This window comes from Primulina huaijiensis, chromosome 15 (assembly GCF_012295235.1).
Source record: "Primulina huaijiensis isolate GDHJ02 chromosome 15, ASM1229523v2, whole genome shotgun sequence".
NCBI classification, from domain to species: domain Eukaryota; kingdom Viridiplantae; phylum Streptophyta; class Magnoliopsida; order Lamiales; family Gesneriaceae; genus Primulina; species Primulina huaijiensis.
Genome location: NC_133320.1, coordinates 23178009 through 23196698, shown reverse-complemented (window position 1 = coordinate 23196698; position 18690 = coordinate 23178009). Strand labels below are relative to the sequence as shown.

The 18690-nt window shown below is 37.4% G+C and overlaps 2 protein-coding genes and 2 pseudogenes across 4 annotated transcripts; 1 reads left to right on the top strand and 3 right to left on the bottom strand.

Moving 5' to 3' along the window:
• Nucleotides 1-2939: 2939 nt before the first annotated feature.
• Nucleotides 2940-6361, bottom strand: LOC140959826 (heat shock protein 83-like; annotated as a pseudogene).
• Nucleotides 6362-8936: 2575 nt separating this feature from the next.
• LOC140959828 (septum site-determining protein minD homolog, chloroplastic-like) lies at nucleotides 8937-10484 on the bottom strand (annotated as a pseudogene).
• Nucleotides 10190-11214, top strand: LOC140959423 (uncharacterized). The gene is made up of 2 exons (XM_073417259.1): nucleotides 10190-10525; nucleotides 10891-11214. Exons 1-2 carry the CDS (start codon nucleotides 10190-10192, stop codon nucleotides 11212-11214), a joined length of 660 nt encoding a protein of 219 aa, XP_073273360.1.
• Nucleotides 11215-11986: 772 nt separating this feature from the next.
• LOC140959827 (uncharacterized) lies at nucleotides 11987-14627 on the bottom strand. Of its 3 annotated transcripts, none has more exons than XM_073417847.1 (3): nucleotides 14431-14627; nucleotides 14243-14322; nucleotides 11987-13525 (listed from the first exon to the last, which is right to left on the bottom strand). In XM_073417847.1, exon 3 carries the CDS (start codon nucleotides 13523-13525, stop codon nucleotides 12386-12388), a length of 1140 nt encoding a protein of 379 aa, XP_073273948.1. In that variant the 5' UTR covers nucleotides 14243-14322; nucleotides 14431-14627; the 3' UTR covers nucleotides 11987-12385. The 3 variants fall into 3 exon arrangements, 2 of the variants coding, with proteins under 2 accessions (XP_073273948.1, XP_073273949.1); XM_073417848.1 differs by having other exon boundaries at nucleotides 14243-14309; XR_012172066.1 differs by lacking the exon at nucleotides 11987-13525 and adding an exon at nucleotides 13532-14103 and having other exon boundaries at nucleotides 14243-14627.
• Nucleotides 14628-18690: the final 4063 nt, after the last annotated feature.

Sequence of the window (18690 nt, the reverse complement as noted above, 5' to 3'; positions counted from 1 at the left end):
TCTCTATGAAGCTCAAACTTTATATATAGTATAGATTAAAGAGATTTTTTGTTTTTGAAAGTTATCATGTACGAGATGATATAATTTTGTAATTAGATAGTGAAAAAATTGTATTTATCTTTTTTCTATTTAAAAAAAAAAACTGAAATATTAGTCTTACATATGTCTACATATGATTTGATTGTCTATGTTATCAAATTTTAATTTTATTTGTTATCTTTATTATTTTTCCAAATTTAATTGTTTATATGACATGAATTCGATGTGACATCTATATGACGCCTACGTGATTCTGACATCAACATTTTTGATGAAAAAACTAAAATTACCAAAAATTAAAAAATAAACTACTAAAACTAAAATTAGACGACGCATATTACCAAAATTGTAAAATAACAAACATACAAAACCAAAATTGCATTTAGCTCATTTTTTTTTCAATTTTCAGTTTTAGCTAGTAATCTTTGTATTCTTTTGCATTTTAATATTTTTTTCAACATGTAATTAATGTAAAGTTAATGTAGTACTTATATGGTATCGATATATATAATGTGATATTAATATTTTTATAAAAAATATAATTAAAATTATCAAAAATTAAAATATACACGATCAAGATTGATCCACAACTATAATAGCAAGAAATAAAACATAAATAACCAAAACTTGCGAGGAAGTATACACAAAATTTTGATTATAAATAAAATACAGAGACTTAAAGTTTGTTAATTATAATTCCTGTTGTGTGAAATTTTTTTAGAGTCAACGTTTGTTTATATGTAAATACTTTTTAACCTGGCATTATTATGTGTGGCGATATCTTTTTTATTTACAATATATATTTTCCTAAAACAAATTCATATTTAAATATTTTGTCATTTTTATTTAATTTTTTGAATAGTTTTGCCCCTCCCATTGTGGGTGTTATTTGGAAGATGATTTGTCCCAGCCAAATTTTCTTTGGAGGAGCTTATCCAACATTTTGCCAACCATGAAGGTATTACATAATCGTAAAGTGATGCCCTCTATATCGTCATGAGACAGAAATGGGCTGCACGCACGCAATGGTTTCATGTCCACTTGTGTGAAGGGTATGGAGTCTAACTTCGACTGGAAGCAACATTGGTTCAAGGGTTAATCTGTTTGAATGGTGATACAATCTTGTCTGTAATAAAAATCCAGGCGATATTGGGATGGCAGCAACGATTTTGTGGAGTATTTTGGCAAAATTTGTAATGAAATTGTGAGGCAAAGAAAGTGCAAACCGGCTGTATTCATCTGCTATGGACCTTCATTCTCATTGGATTACAGCACATCCTAGGACCGAATCAGCCACTCCCTATCTGTGACAGAGGCTTTTAGTGCAGTGGAAAAAGCCACCGATCGAGCTCTTTCTTATCTTACACGTAGCCGGAATAGAGTATAGAAGAGATCCGCCATTATCGTTAATAGGCACACACAGCCTTCTTCGATCCAATCCCTTCTCTGGGATCCGAATAGAGCCTGTGCCACATTATTTTGTGACACTCTTGTTTACTTAGATTCTACAGGTATAGTAGTGGGGGCAATGCAAGGCAATATTCTGGGTATTCAAGAACCAAGAATTTCGGAAGCTTTGGGGATCCGGGAGGCTCTAAGCAGGCTCAAAGAACTATACTATCTGAATATTATTATAGAGTCTGATGCCAAATTTGTTGTTGATGCTTTAAATGTTTTGGTTTGGATGATTCTAGTTTGAGTTTGCTGGTTGAAGATTGCAAATATCTTGCTGAAGGATTTCAGTCTTGCTTGTTTGTCTTTTATTATGGATCATCAAATCTCGCTGCTCATGTTAGGACTAGGGCAATAGGTTCTATGTTCAGTTTAAAAAATCTTGTTTCTTTTTTGTCTTCTTTTATTTTTGATATGGCCACATAGCTTAAACATATACATATACATATATATGTTCGGTAGCTATCATATATTTTATAATTCGAAATGATTATTTTTATAAAATCAAAATGATAAATTTGTATTTTAAACTTATTTTATTGAAGTTTTCTATTTTTATAAATTATGATTTTGTATTTAGATGAGTTGAATAGATGAAAATCTTAAATTTTCATTCGAAAAAATTCATTGCTAAAGATTTATTGTACAAAGACATTTATAATATAATGAATCATCATAATGGATAGTTTTTTTAATATTATTGGACGAAATATACTCGGAGACATTATCAAAATTAATTAAATAGTAAAATACAACAAAACCAAATTTTTAAATAATAATAAGAATTATTATTATTATTATTATACAACACAACACAACACAACGAGGAGAAAAAGATTTCCCACGTGCATTTGTCGTCCGAAGCATGTTTAGGATTAGAAGATGCACATGAGAATTTGCATATCAAGATAAACATGCATTGTGTGAGTTTCATTGGGATTGCTATTTTTCTTCTGGAAAATTTGTACAATAGATGACGCTTATGTTTTTAGACCAATATTTTCTAATTATAGACAATCACATTACACAGAAAATTGGAGTCAAACCGAAAGTTTTCTCAAAATAATTCTCACGTCAAACTATACTCGCAAATCTATTTTTAATTGAAAAAGATTTTGTTACCCATCGATCAAAAATAATTTAGTGTATTCTCTAAATTCCAATCAAATGAAATCAAATGGAGTATGAGTTAGCGACCAGCAATCTAATAGAATATTTAACATCATAAAACCTTTTTTTTTTTTTGTCGTGTAACATGTTTAAAAAAATGTCCGGTAACCACCTAAAAAAGATCATTAGATGTAATAACCTTCGAACATTTTCCTAAGGTTAAATAAATGTCCTAAAAAGATTTACATTAGGCTTTCACTCCCCTCGTAGCCAATCCTATAAACCTTTAAGAGAGAGAGATGTAGTTCCAAACTAGCAGCAATAACCCATATAAATGGTGGTAGGGAGGTGGTATAGGAGACGCGGGGGCTTACCATCTGAAAGGGGGAACGATTTAGAAAAGGAAAAGAAAAGAGCAACCACAAAATCTACTTCATGGGAAACATTGAGTCGCCATACATAAGCAGTCTTACATGTATATATTCATACAATTGAGATTTGTAACACGAGACGATCAGCTTATGAGACACTTGTAACATCACCCGCAAAAACTTAACACTTAACAAACATCAAAAGTCAAAAAGAAATTTTTGCCCATGCCACTAAGCCTGTCATTTAACTACTTAGTCAACCTCTTCCATTTTACTCTCCTCGGTTCCCTCTTCCTCCAAAGCTGGCATGTCGGTATCCTCACCGCCGTCGTCGTCCTCGATGCTCAATCCCAATTTCAGCATCCTGTGAATCCTCGAAGCAAACGTGTTTGGTTCATCCAAACTGAAACCAGAAGTCAAAAGGGCTGTCTCGAATAACAGAAGAACAAGATCCTTCACAGATTTGTCGTTCTTGTCAACCTCAGCTCTCTTCCTCAGCTCTTCCATAATCCCGTTATCGGGGTTTATCTCCATGGTTTTCTTGCTAGACATATAGGAACTCATGCTACTATCCCTCAAAGCCTGAGCTTTCATGATTCTTTCCATGTTTGCAGTCCAACCGTACTCTCCGGTAACCAACACGCAAGGGGAATCGACAATCCTGTCAGAGATGACTACTTTCTCTACTCTGTCACCGAGGACATCTTTGATCACTTTGCACAAGCTCTCAAATGATTTCTTTTTCTCTTCCTTTTTCTTTTTCTCTTCCTCAGTTTCATCATCAAGTTTTAGCCCCTCTTTTGTAGCCGAAACCAGCTTTTTACCTTCATATTCTTTTAGCTGCCCGACTGCATATTCATCAATTGCATCAACCATGTAGATAACTTCGTAACCTTTCTTTTTGAGGCGCTCAAGAAATGGGGAATTCTCTACAGCCTTCTTGCTTTCGCCAGTGATGTAGTATATTTCCTTTTGACCTTCTTTCATCCTAGTTACATAGTCTTTCAGGCTGGTCAGTTCATCACCGCTTTTGGTAGAATAATATCTAAGCAGATCAGCTAGTTTGGATCTGTTTTGGCTACCTTCATGGATACCCAACTTCAAGTTCTTTGAAAATGCCTCATAGAATTTGTTGTAATCGTCCTTGTTCTCAGCTATTTCATTGAACATTTCGATGCACTTCTTCACAAGATTCTTCCTAATGACTTTCAGAATCTTGTTTTGCTGCAGCATCTCACGGGAAATGTTGAGAGGCAAATCATCAGAATCGACGACACCCTTGACAAAGCTGAGGTACTCGGGGATAATCTCCTCTCAGTTATCCATAATAAAAACCCTCCTGACATAGAGTTTGATATTATTCATTTTCTTCCGGGTGTCAAAGAGGTCAAATGGTGCCCTCTTCGGAACAAAGAGAACAGCCTTGAACTCAAGCTGACCTTCCACAGAAAAGTGTTTGACAGCAAGGTGATCCTCCCAGTCATTTGTCAGGCTCTTGTAAAAAGATGCATACTCGTCTTTTGTTATTTCCTCTGGCTTGCGTAGCCAAATGGGCTTCTGCTTGTTGATGAGATGCCATTCATGAGAAATTTCTTTAATCTTCTTCTTCTTACCCTTGTCCTTCTCTTTCTCCTCATCAATCTCCTCAACGTCACCTTCCTGTTCCTTCTTAGATTCGTCATCTTCATCGTCGCTGATCTCTTTTTCAGTTGTCTTCTCAGTCCAGAGGTAAATAGGGTAGCTAATGAACTCAGAATGCTTCTTCACAAGATCTTTGATTTTCCTCTCCTCAAGGTATTCCAACTGCACATTGCACAAGAGCACACTATTAGCAGCGACTACTTTGCACAAATATAATTCTAGGTCCTTGAATTTCATCATCATTTTAACACTCATCAAATCACCCTGACTTCAACGCATTCAAGAATTCAACACCAAAAGTTACAAGTAACCACGATGATAATTACCATAAAAGAATCAATCATATCTACAAAAAGATTGTCCCCGTGTACATTCTCAATTTAAAGAGGTGGTGTTACTCTATATCACTGACTGAATCGTAGACAAAATTACCTGATCTTCCTTCAAGAAGAGGGTAATCTTAGTTCCCCTGCCAAGTTGCTCGCCATCAACATCCCTGGTTGCTCGCCATCAACATCCCTGGTCACTGTAAATGATCCACCAGCTTGTGATTCCCAGATATACTGCTCGCCATCATTGTGTTTGGTGGTAACAATGACTTTTTCCGCTACAAGGTAAGCAGAGTAAAAGCCAACACCAAATTGTCCAATCATACTAACATCAGCACCAGCCTGCAGAGCTTCCATGAACTCTTTAGTTCCAGATCTCGCGATGGTCCCAAGATTATTTACCAAATCTGCAAGGATGTAAAAAAACCGAATCAACATTAGCACCTAATTTAGAATTTAATACAGTAAACGTTGATCTTAAACTCTATTTCCCCTTATCTCAACCTTCACAGTGAGGCAATTAAACTAAATAAGCATATCGAACGTTTTTACCAAAATACAACGACTACTTAAATAGTTTAAAAAACAAACAATCAATAAACTTTTCTTCCCATCCATCATCCCAAATTTTCCTCTCGTATAACAACACACAAACTCACTGGACCGCTCAGCAGAAACTACTACTTCCAAAAAATTTCAGGTTCATCCAGAATCAGATCATCGTGTGGGTTCATTATCGTTCATCGAGTATCAACACAAAAGCATCACACCACTTCCTGGGCCAAATCATTGGTACGTGACTAAAAATTTTCACCAATAAAAACAAGAAGGCGATTATCAATACCCATACCTGCTTTAGTCATTCCGATACCGCTGTCTATGATTGAAAGCGTATTATTAACCTTATCCGGTACGAGGCGGATAAACAACTCCGGTTGTGCATCGAGCTTGCTTTTATCCGTCAGGCTTTCGAACCTGATTTTATCCAACGCATCGGATGAGTTGCTGATTATCTCGCGAAGGAAAATCTCCTTGTTACTATAGAAAGTGTTGATAATCAGGCTCAAAAGCTGGTTGATCTCCGCCTGGAAAGCGAAAGTCTCTGCATCGGCCATCCGCGCATCCGCCATTGATGAACAAGAGTAAAATGATGAACAAATCGTTGAAAATGAAAGAAATTAAGATATAGCGATAGACAAATTTCCACTGGTGGTTACGAACGAGGGGGTGACGGGTTTATATAATTGGTGAGATTTCTAGGAGGATCGATTTGCAGGAGCGAGAGGAGGCAAATTCACTTGCTTTCCCGAAGCTTCTACTCGTATCTGGAATTTGTCGTTTGTCAATATATCATGAATGCGATTATTCTTAGAGTCGCGTTTTGTGTCGCCCGATTGGCATTTCAAAATTTAGCCCGGTTCGTACACGAATATATCTTGAGTTAATTAAGCAAACGAGGTTTGTAAAGTCTTATATTATAAAAACTCAGATACATATATTATTATTATTAAAAAGTTTTATGTCTGATTTAAAAAAATAAAAGGTCTAAAATATTATTACTTTTTGTTATCCACATGGGTGTTAATATAAACAATCTAAAAAGATATTTTGTGTCAAATGGAAATCTACTTATACTTAAAGCCCTCAAACTCTCAAATTGGCCAGTTTCTTTCAGGTACCAGGTCACATTCCAGCTACGTGTCACTCCACCAACAACAAAGGCCAGGCCCAGCACCACGTGGGGCTTGCTCTTTCCTTCACCACACAACTTGCTTCCGGTTGCACCTCTTTTCCTTCGCCTTTTCAGTTCCTCCGTCTTTCTCTGTTTTCCTTATCTTGCTTTTCCTTCATCCATATTCCCGTCTGGAACGAACAGCCTACGTCAAAAAAAAAGAGCTTGCTTGTTTTGCTCTCTGCGTTTTCGTGCTTCCATTTTCTCGTTGCTCCGTCTGCTGCGGCGCTATTTCCCTTCTCAAGGCTGGTAAGACTCTACTGTTTTATGCTTTTTCACCTTCTCCCTGTGCACTCGTCTTTATATCTTGGTTTCGTTCTTCTTCTCTTGTTATGTCTCTCTGTTCCCTTAGATTTACTCCGCCTTTGGTCCGCCCCTTGTATCTTACCTTGGTTTATTTAGCGCACAATGTTCGTGTAGCTTCTCGCATAACTCTACTTTTTTTTCTCAGCCCAACATCATCGGATAAGACTAAAACTATCACAGTCTACATATAAACTCCTCAACCACAGTTAATTAACACATCAAAATATTTACGGAACAAATCACTTAAATTTACAACTGCATGCGTATATTACGCATTAAAGGTTGCATTTTCTCCATACTGAAACCAAGATTCCTTGTTCACTATCTGAACTTGATCCTCCGTGTTATCCTTGAACAAATCACACTACTACTGATGGTGAACATGGAAAGTGAACTCTGAAACCATGGCCTGTTGGTAAAGCCATGAAATCTGGTCTTTGAGGAACTTTACCTACTGTATGGTTTCCTCAAGCATGGAAACCGTTACCATTTTCGAGCCTCCGAGTGCCAGGTTCTGAAGCAAGAGGGAGAACATTCGTATGAAATACCTTCATTGCATGTCTTCCACATGCTGAAGCCTCATCAGCATCGCAGAGTTCTGAAGAGCAGAGCTTGTCTTCACATGTTCAGAAAACGTTGCTGCCCACAATACCCACGCCTGAATCTCAAGCAAGCACTTCAAACACACAGAAACAACATATTCCAACTACGCTAGCCGATCATCAAATCAGTTCAACCGCCAAGAGAAGCCTCGACTCCAGAGATGATATAACAGAGAATGTCCCAAAACATGCTAAAAAGGACTAAGGTATTTACATTGTCCACACTTTTTAAATTGCTTCGTTAGTAATTTCTTAAAAAAAATGTTTACGTATCAAGTCTTTTCATAAACGTATATATTGTACTGAATAAAAAAGTTAGTACGTGTTAACAAAATGTGCCTATTATTTACCTTATGACAAACACATTGTAGAATATAATGTTCGTATATACTTTCCAAATAACATGTCTTCTCTTGGTATTTCTTCGCAGAATAATCATTCCCTTGATGTATAACTAATGTAATGCCTCATAAATTCGATTGCTTTCTTGTTATTTTATTAGAAGCACCATGGATATTTAGGCTAGGTTGGTGAGAATAGCACAATTTAGGCTGTATCAGTTGTTGATGGATGACCTAAAAAAAACTCCTGAGCTCACTCATAGGTTGCTTAGCTGGTTGAAAAAAGTATGTGTAATTTGTGCACAATAAATGAACTAAGATAACAACAGTTTAAAAAATTTATTACGCTCAGTTACGTATCAGTTGTACAATAAATAAAAAATTNTGTTTTTTCATACTAATTTGTTTTTCCTCTCAGCTTCAAACCAGTGTTCAGGAACTAAAGTCGACCTTCTTTTGTGACAGTCTGTACATCGCTTTTTGTACTTTCTGATTATACACTTTTGCAAATCGCAATGTAAATATTATGTACATTATGATGTGATTATGTTATTTTGATAAATATGTTGTCATGTCTTTTATTTATATGAATACCCTATTTTCGTATTTAAATTATCTTATTTATAAAATTTATCCCTCATTAGATTTTAAAATAATCAAATACTTTATATTCAATTTGAGCCACGTACGTTGTTAGGCTTTTTCAACATGAACATCAACTCAATCTTTTCCTTACGTATTATCACTTTCGTAAAATCCATATTCTTTCATTTTTTTTAATTTATTGAATACATGCACAATTAAAAATATCAATCATATAAACATTGATAAAAAAATAAAAATTTAATATACTCGTAATATTTACATCTTTTTAGATTATATTTTTATATAACACCTAGACAAATACAAACTTCTCATTAATTCCTCTAAAAAAACTTATAAATATTTATACACTAAACGACAAACTTGGGTAAGACACCTCAAGCATTGAGGTGCCCTACCTAGTCTATTTCTATTCTAAAAATATCTGCAACCTTCCAATTGGATAAATCTCACGAAGCCCATCCATCAATATGCAAAGAAAATGAACCATAAAATTGCCAAGAAACGTATCACATTCAAATCATGTTTATCCAAGCACACTAAGCTCACATCAACCAGCTAACTTGCTTCCCCTACTATACATGCTTCTTGTCCAAAAACCAAGCACAAAGATCATCCTCCGAAAATGGTGTCATCAAGTCCTAGCCTCCAAAGAAAGAGAAGAAACCACGTTTCTTTGGCTCCTCCTCCGCCTTTATACTATCCTGCTCCACCAGCCTCCACGCCGCCTGCTCAAACGCTAATCCTGCTAGCGCAGGCGGTTTATTCAATACCAACGGATACCCTCGATTTGTGCTCCTGATAACCTCGGAATCCTCTGGAATCACACCCAACAATGGCAAACCTAACATTTCCTGCACATCCAAAACTGAAATCATATCCTCCCCCTTTATCATATCCGTTCGAACCCGATTCACAATCATCTTAATATCCCTAATCCCATCGCATTCAAGTAATCCCGTAACCCTGTCCGCATCCCGCAGGCTTGTGATATCTGGTGTGGTCACAAGAACCGCCTCATTAGCAGGAGTTATGGCAGTAATAAACCCTGCATCAATCCCAGCTGGACAATCGATTAGAATGAAATCCGGGGGGCCTTCTTCGCGGGCTTTCAATGCTTCAACGAGCCAAGTCAAGGCCTTCCCCCCGAACCCTAACGGCAATTTCGACCGGGGTTTCGAAATACAAAGAAGCTCGAAATTCGACGAGCGCTTGTCGCGAACAAGGGCTTGATCGAGGCGGCAGTCGCCATTGAGCACCTCGACAACGGTGTAATTCACACGATTCTCAAGCCCGAGGAGAAGATCGAGGTTCCGGAGGCCAACATCGGCGTCGATAGCAACTGCTGAGAAGCCAAGGCGGGCAAGCGACAGACCGATGTTCGCGGTTGTGGTGGTCTTGCCGACACCACCCTTTCCAGATGTTACGACCACCACACGGGGCGTTTCTCCGGCGAGTTGGGGTTTACGATTGTACTGTATGAGGGAATGTATGGTTAGGGATCTGGGTTTCTTGAGAGGTTTCCTGGAATGGAAGGAAAGAGGGTAGAGTCCGGATTGGTAAGGGGCTGGAGCGATATCATACTGAGAGTGGGTCTATTTTTATTTTTCCATCTCTTCCTTGTGTAATTGAAGGTCGGAAAAGACCAAGATCGGGAGCATGCATGTTGAGTGGTGCGTTGGTCAGTACTTTAATCGGTCTTGTGGCGAGTAATTTGGGAATTATTGCGAGTGAAGCGCCAGCTTATAAAGTTGTGTTGGAGTATCTGATGCCATTGGCTGTGCCATTGCTGCTATATAGAGCGGATATGAACCGAGTAATGCGGTCCACTGGCAACCTGCTGTTAGCTTTCTTGCTTGATGGTGCCAATGCGATCACTTGGTCAAGATGGTTGGAAGATAGCTGCCGCTTTGATGGGTCACCACTGGCAACCATTTTTCCGGATCAGTTTTCTTTTCTCGCACCTTCCAGTGAGTCTATGGCACTGATATTGATGCAGGTGAGAACATTATGACACCTTTTCTTTTGTATCATTTCAAATCTTCATACTGCATTTTAGCATTTATGAACTTGGTATCTTCACACGTCTCACATGCTAAATATCCTAAAATTGGGCCACCACGAAATTATGAATTTTTTCTGGAGATATGTTTAGAATACTGCTTCCTATTAGCATGTAATGATAAGAACCGAAATTCAAAAAGTCAATATGCTTGCGAAATGAATGCTACCCTTTTACACATTTGCTTCATCTAATCAACTCATGTTTAAAAAACAATCAATCCATTAATTACACATTTGTATTTTATCACTTACAATATACTGGAATTCATTTATGAATGATTTATCTATATTTTGTGTTAGGTGTTTTTCACAGTCATTGGCGCAAGTGGAAGCATCAGGAATGTTATAAGCACAGCACCAAGTATCTTTTTATTTTCTCTAGTTCAGATAACAGTACATCTAGCTTTTATTCTCGGGGTAGGAAAATTGTTTGGGTTTGAACTGAGATCACTACTTATAGCCTCCAATGCAAATGTCGGAGGCCCGACGACAGCTTGTGGTATGGCTACAGCAAATGGATGGAGTTCTTTAATCATTCCTGGTATTCTTGCCGGTATTTTTGGCATTGCAATAGCGACATTTCTTGGTATTGTTTTTGGACAGTATGTTTTGAAGTTTATGTAAACTTTTGAACAATGAAATACTGCAGCACTGATTCCTAACTTATTTTGAACGATTACCAATTATAGTTTCTTGACTTTGCTGATTATGATTGATAAGCTAATTGCTTATTCGATTAGTTTGAAAAAGATATATTACCGTTTGAAGTGTGGTTTTCTTTTCTTTTCTTTCATTCTTTGTTTTTTTTTTCCGGAATATTGCTAATGAAGAAAATGAGAGAGTACAGAATTGGGGTGCTCGGTTCACAAACTTTCCAAGATAGTTAAAATATTATTCGATTTCTGCTACAAACTGCACAAGCTTGGACTCGAATCCAAACTAAATGAATCGAATTAATGTTCGAACTCTTGGTCGGAGTTAAACTTATACTTCTAACTTTCTGCTGCTAAAAAATTTGACATCAAGCTTGAATTTGAAAAAAATTAATAATATTGAAATCTAATGTGATTTCTTTGCATCCCTAAGATTGAAAAACAATTCTAGGAAGGACAAGGATAGCAATAGTTAGCCAGATAATGCATTCATCTTCGAACGTTTTCTAGATGAAAAGACACAAGGAAACTCCAGAAAGTGTGCCATTTAAAGTTGGGTTTCGTCATTCTTATTCTCTGCAATTGATGCAAAATTGCAAATGTTGTGTAATATTTGGTGTTATAGATGTTGCTACATTGGACAAAAAATAGGTAGGTGATACAACAAAGATATATGAAGAGGATTATGGTATCTATTTGGTGTAGGGGACTATAGTATATAAAAGATTAAAACAAAATTGATATGATTCAACTAAAATTTACAAAGCAATCAAGAATTAAGAAGTTCAATAAATATTTAAGTTCAAACCAGTGTACTGACCACCACAAGCAAAAAGAAAATTTAAAAAAAAAAGAAAAGAAAAGAAAAAGAGACGCAAGGCTTTATCTATAACAAAAAAAAACAACCTGCTCTGCTTATTTCAGACTACTCTACGAGTAATGCCCAGATTTAGCAAGAGTCTTAGATTTACAAAGGAGGACTAAGCATTGCACTTTTCAATCCAATGCTTATGCACTTTTTTGTCGATCTAAGGCTCAAACGGAAGGACAGCAGTACTGATATGAGTAATAAAAAACGTACCTGTTCTGAATACATTGCCCGTTCACCCCTATCGAGATAGTTTCTCAATGTCCGAATAGAACTATGAACGTATAACTTTATTTTGCTTGACACAGGCTGGTGCCTTGAATGCCTGGCACTTCCACATCGATGTTCTCTCCACAGGAATCAAACTGTCAGGAAAAGAGGGATGATTGCCTGCTGCAGCTCCGATCGGATTGTCCTCTGAATGTGGCAAGTCTATGGGTTTCTGCTGCTCTTTAGGGCCAGTTTTATCCCTGAAACTACAAATGCTCAAAGGCAGTTTTTTCTGCTTAGTCCTTCCTCTCTTTTTACCAAGACCATCAAATGAATCAGCATCTTTATCCTTGGAATCAAGTATCTCTATCTCCCCATGTTTCAACTTTGTTCGATCAGTTGTACTGCGGTGCAATTCTTCCCGATAAAATAATGTTGGTTCACCAACTTCGTCGGATTTTGATGTGTTCAAGTCTACCCTCGATATCTCTATTTCTTTTACAGGACCTTCAGTGTTTACCTCTTCTAGTATACCATTTCCAATGCTGGTGGCTATGGAAGGTCGATTTCCTTCCCCGACAAGATCTCCACCGTGGATGCCAGTTTTCTCAAAAGAGGCCGAACACTTAAGCCTCTTATGCTTGTGATTTTTTGCATCAGAACTCAATGAGCTCTTTGATATTCTTGGGGAACTGTTCATGGACCGGTGCAAATTCCTGGCTAACTCTTCATCTGCTCTACAATTAGTTTTCCCTTTGTTCTTACTGTACAATGATTCAACAGGTATGTGCTTCTTCAACTTGTTCTTTTTGAGACGTTCCTTTTTTGAAGCCTCCTCTGAAAGAGTAGCAACAAGTTCCAAGGCACTCTTGGCAGCTGCCACTGCCTTTGCTGCTTTCGCAGCCTTATCTTCGGCATTAGCTCTCGCTATCCCTGCCATCTTTGCAGCTTCTGTGGCGGCACGCCTAGAGGCTTCAACAATCTCCACATTTGTTGTATTAGGGTTACTCAATATGGAGCTCAGAAGATGATTAAGATGGGCATCAAATTCCCTCCCAGAACTACTAGAAGTGGACAGTACTGGGAAATTAACATCAGAACTCTGTCTCTTCAATCCTGCGAGCAGGCGTTTCCGAGGTGGCAAAAGAGCATCCGTATCCAAATTGGTAACATCACATGCATTCATCTTTGTTTTTCTCAACATCTACACACCATGAAAAACACTAGATAAACCTTCGCACAACAATCAACGACTGAAAAATACCTTAAGCATGGAATTCTCTCCTATTCCAACCCCAGATTCATATAGATTAAATTCTTACAACCCACGTCAGATTTGACATATTTTGCCCTAAAAAACAAAGTTAAACTATAAAAAACAGCACAGTTCAAGTCAAGCAGCTAATTGAAATTAAATCCGAATACTAAGCTTTTAAAGGGACAAAAAAACAAAGAGTCGTAAACAAATCTTCAAAGCATGAAGCTTCCAGTTTCAATGTTTAAACGATAAAGGTTATGGTCAAGAATTACATTCATCGCCAACTAAAACTAATCAAATTTGGGAAAATCGAACAACACGAACGTTGAACTTGCCATCATACGATCTTACTATATAAGGGATGAAGAAAGCGTTGATTCAAATGCCATCAAAAGGTTTTAGTCACAAACGATCATATCAAGTTCGTGGAATGAAAAGGGTTTCTCGAAAACAAGCCAGTATTAATAGATGAAAGAAAAAACTCTGATGCGGCAACGTTCGGGTAAGGCAGTGAAACCAAATTTCTGTTCCATAAAATCCAGATCAATTTGCATATTCGGAAACGATGATTAGTTGATGGAAACAACAAATAAACCAAAGATAAACAGCACAAAGATTACACATAAATATCGAAGAAAATATCAGGGATTTCAATTCATGTACCTGCAATTTGGATAGAACAAAAACTATTTCCGCAAAATGTACGATTCCAGATTACTCGTCTTAGCCCCTGATGTGCAATTCTTGCAAAAAAATTAGAATTCAAGAAAAATCCTCCATTTTCTTCGATTCAATCAATTCCCTCAGCTGAAATCCTCACTCCTTCGACCAAACGGAGTCATAAAAAGAACCTGGGAAACAGAGCGGCCGCATGTGCGGTGATTGATTCACTGAATAGCTAATGATGAACCCTAAAATGGAGAACAAGCGTCCGATGAAGTATGACAGAAGAATCTTGGGTCGTTTGTTGTTCTCTTCCTCGGTGTTAGCATTTTTAGGTTTTTGCTTTAGAAGCCATCAGCTTTGTTAGTGATTTGATTTCATTTGACATTTCTTTTCGCAATGGAGGCCATATTGACGAAAATACCCTTTTATGTGATTAACCCCATGCCCTAACATGTGATGTGAAAAGGATTTCGTGGAGCTCCAATTTACTCAATTAACACAAAAGATAGCGACTGCAGATTACCACATCATTAAAAAAATATGTGATGTGATCAAGATCGAGCTCCAATTTTATGGTTAAACTCTTGGTTTGGTTATAGCGCTATTATCTACTTGAATTTCTCCATTAGTCACTAATTCTTTTCTATATCGTTTTTTCAGAAGTTATACGTTCTAATATATAAAGATGAAATGAGTGAATTCATACCGAAAGAAAGGTTGATAAGTTAATATTTAAACTGTTTTTTTACACAATTGGACGAAGATTGCAAGTGAGCTTAGAGACTTGCTAGTTGTGCACCAAGCTCAACTTGAATGCAGACTAATCAAATCCACATCAAGTTAGCTTGATCACTATTGAGTTCGAGCAGAATTGATTTTATAAATATTTACGAGTAATGGTCAATCACACTTGAGTTCGAAACATGCTAGTTTGGTAGGTGAAAATAGCTACATATTTGAATACCGGTAGACTAAACAATTGTTGCACTCTGCTGTAATAGAAAACAATCTAATACAGTAAAGTTTGCAGATACAATCTAAAATATTGAAGTTCAAACTTTTACATCATGGTGCGAATGGTATATCTTTCAATGACTGTGCAACTGTTGTAGATAGCGTCACAGGAAAATCTGAGATACCAGAAGAGGAAATTAAGTTACTAAACTAAAGACAGTGATCAAATATAAGTGAATTATTTCTTTTAGTAATTGATGGTTATCATGCATGTTCTTCTGCGGCAGAGTTTAAGTTCAAAATTAAAGGTTATGACTAAAGGCTTATCCGACCTACTGTCGTTTTCTTTCTCTGGTTACCTTTGAAAATTTTGATTCCGCTTCTTCGACTTCGGTGGTCTGATCAGAAGTGGGATGGAGTTTTTTATCCATGGAAATGGCATATGTTGGGTTATCCATCTTACTCTACTGTTGGAAAAGGAGGGCTTAATCTTGAACTTGATATGTCAAGGATTCATACAATTATTGTGCTAAACAGCAGTTTAACCAGTCGGACCAAATTAAACAAGGAGATATATCGACGGACCAAATTAGTTATCATCTGAATATTTCGTGAATTTCAAATTTATGATATTTGGTTCACATCTAAATAACTTGCTTTATATTTTAGTTTGGTTTTCGAAAACTTTTTTTTCAACTTTTTTTTTATATAAACAACGAAGCATGACAGAAGAAACATACAAATATCAAGAAACAGAGTAAATCGTATTATTTAATAATCACTTAGAGCATTCAAAAAAACTCCAGATGTGGGCTAGGAGACGTTTCCAGTTATTCCCGCGTCAACTTAAGAAAAAACGCGAACAGTTTGCGAAGCTCCTCACTCATTACCGATGGCTATATGAGAGTGATGACATCAATCAGCTTGAAAATGAAATTGAGAAGCTAAGTACGCAGGAGGAGTTGTACTGGAGACAACGAAGAAGTGCGGATTGGCTGGCCTCGGAGACAAAATTTCAAATTCTTCCACAGACAAGCATCAATGAGAAAAGTGCAGAACGCCATCAGTGGACTGGTTTCACGTCATGGCGACTGGGTGCATGATTCGCGAGGTATGGCGGAGATTACTATTGATTATTTTGATGGTTTATTTGCATCAAACAACCATGCATCATGTGCTTGAATGTATTGAACCAATGGTTACAAGTAGTATGAATTCGATCCTGTGTGTTCAGTTTTCGGCATCGGAGATTAAAAATGATCTTTTTTATGTGAGTCCAGACAAGGCTCCCGGCCCCAACGGGATGTCGACCTTTTTCTATCAGAATTATTGGCATATTATTAGAGAGGATAGCTAAAGAAAAGGAAAAGTTTTGATTCTCAGTAAAAATGGATTCATTACTGATTGATTTTCACGAATAACATTTACAGTATTTATGTACAAATGGTATCACTAAGATTTTGACATCTGTAATTGGATCTAAAGTTTGTTACAACAAATTAACCAATTCCTTTGTTCTGGAACAATCCTTCGATTGTGTAGTTTATTGGATCAGATGTACAGCTATTGCATGAGCTTGNGCCCCCTCAAACTCATCGGGGAGGAAAAATCCATGCTGAGTTTGGACCGTAGGCGGTGAAAAGAAGCAGCAGAGAGTGGCTTGGTTAATATATCTGCCGTTTGATCAATCGAGGGGACATGTCGGACTGACAGAGACTTCGATAAAACCTTTTCACAGACAAAGTGAAGATCAAGTTCAAGATGTTTTGTGCGAGCATGAAGTACCGGGTTTGCACTTAACGCAATTGTACTAAGGTTATCACACCAGAGCACATGTGTAGTGGAGAGAGAGATATGTAAGTCTGATAACAAGGACTGGAGCCATAATAATTCAGAAGTAGCATTTGCAAGGCTTCGGTATTCTGCTTCTGTACTCGAACGAGAAACAACAGATTGTTTCTTAGAACTCCAAGAAATTGGAGAAGTGCCAAAGAACCAGCAGTAACCTGATGTAGAGCGACGATCATCAGGATCACTTCCCCAGTCTGCATCACAATATCCATGAAGAGAAAAATGAGAGGTAGCATTGAGGCAAATACCACAGTCGAGTGTGCCAGCAATGTAACGTAATATTCTCTTGACAGCCTTCCAATGAGAAGTAAGAGGATTCTGCATAAATTGGCATACTTTATTGACACTAAAGGCAATGTCAGGTCTGGTGATTGTCAAATATTGAAGAGCACCAACTGTGCTACGATACAATGTTGGATCCTCAAACACATCCCCATCTTGTGAGGATAATTTGAGACTGGTAATCATTGGAGTAGGAGAAGGTTTGGCTCGAAGCATCTTTGTTTTCGAGAGCAAGTCTCGAGCATACTTGGTCTGTGTAAGCAACAGAGAACTACTGACAGATTTATGTACTTCAATTCCCAAAAAATAAGAGAGTTCACCAAGTTCTTTAAGAACAAATCTATTTCTGAGCTGTTGAATAATACTCTGAATTTGGGCACTGTCACTGCCTGTAATGAGAATGTCATCAACATATATGAGAATATAAACAACAGAGTGAGCATCCTTTTTGATAAACAGGGAAGACTCAGCACGAGAGTTGGTGAATCCCATAAGATTGAGTGTTTCATGTAATCTGTCAAACCAAGCTCTTGGGGCTTGTTTCAGCCCATAGAGAGCTTTGTTAAGCTTGCAAACAAGAGGAGAAGAAGTGGTGATAACTTCAAAACCCGACGGTTGACACATATATACTTCTTCATTGAGATTGACATGAAGAAATGCATTGTGTACATCAATTTGAGAGATATGCCAGCCATGAGAAACTGCAATGGTGAGAACCAATCGGATAGTAGTTGGTTTGACCACAGGACTGAAAGTATCAGTGTAATCAAGGTCAAGAGTTTGAGAATAACCCTTGGCGACAAGTCTTGCTTTGTGGCGAGCAACCGAGCCATCTGGATTTGTTTTTGTTTTAAACACCCATTTGCAGCCTATTATGGGAGTATTAGGGGGGGTTTTAACAAGAGACCAAGTGTGGTTTTGTAAGAGAGCCTGATATTCGTATTCCATAGCTTTGCACCATTCTGGATGAGAACGAGCTTCATGAAAAGTAGAGGGTTCCCAAGGTAGAGAGCTATCTGTTAAGTAGACCTTTGGTTTGAAAATACCAGCCTTGGAACGAGTAGTCATTGAATGGAAGTTCCTATGAGAGTGACCAGAGTTTGTTGAGTTGATGGGTATAGAGGCAGTGGGTGATGAGTCAGGAATAATTGTGGTAGAGGCCGGAGAAGGTTGTGGACTCATAGAGACAGTAGTGGATGGTAGGGAATTTGAGAAAGAGGGGGATAAATTTGATGATAGAGGAGCCGAGATTTGAGGAAGAAATAAACTAGAAGCAGAATTAGATTGTAGTGGAGGGACTGAAGAGTTATGGTGCTGAGAGAAGGGGAAGCTGTGTTCGTCAAATGTTACATGACGAG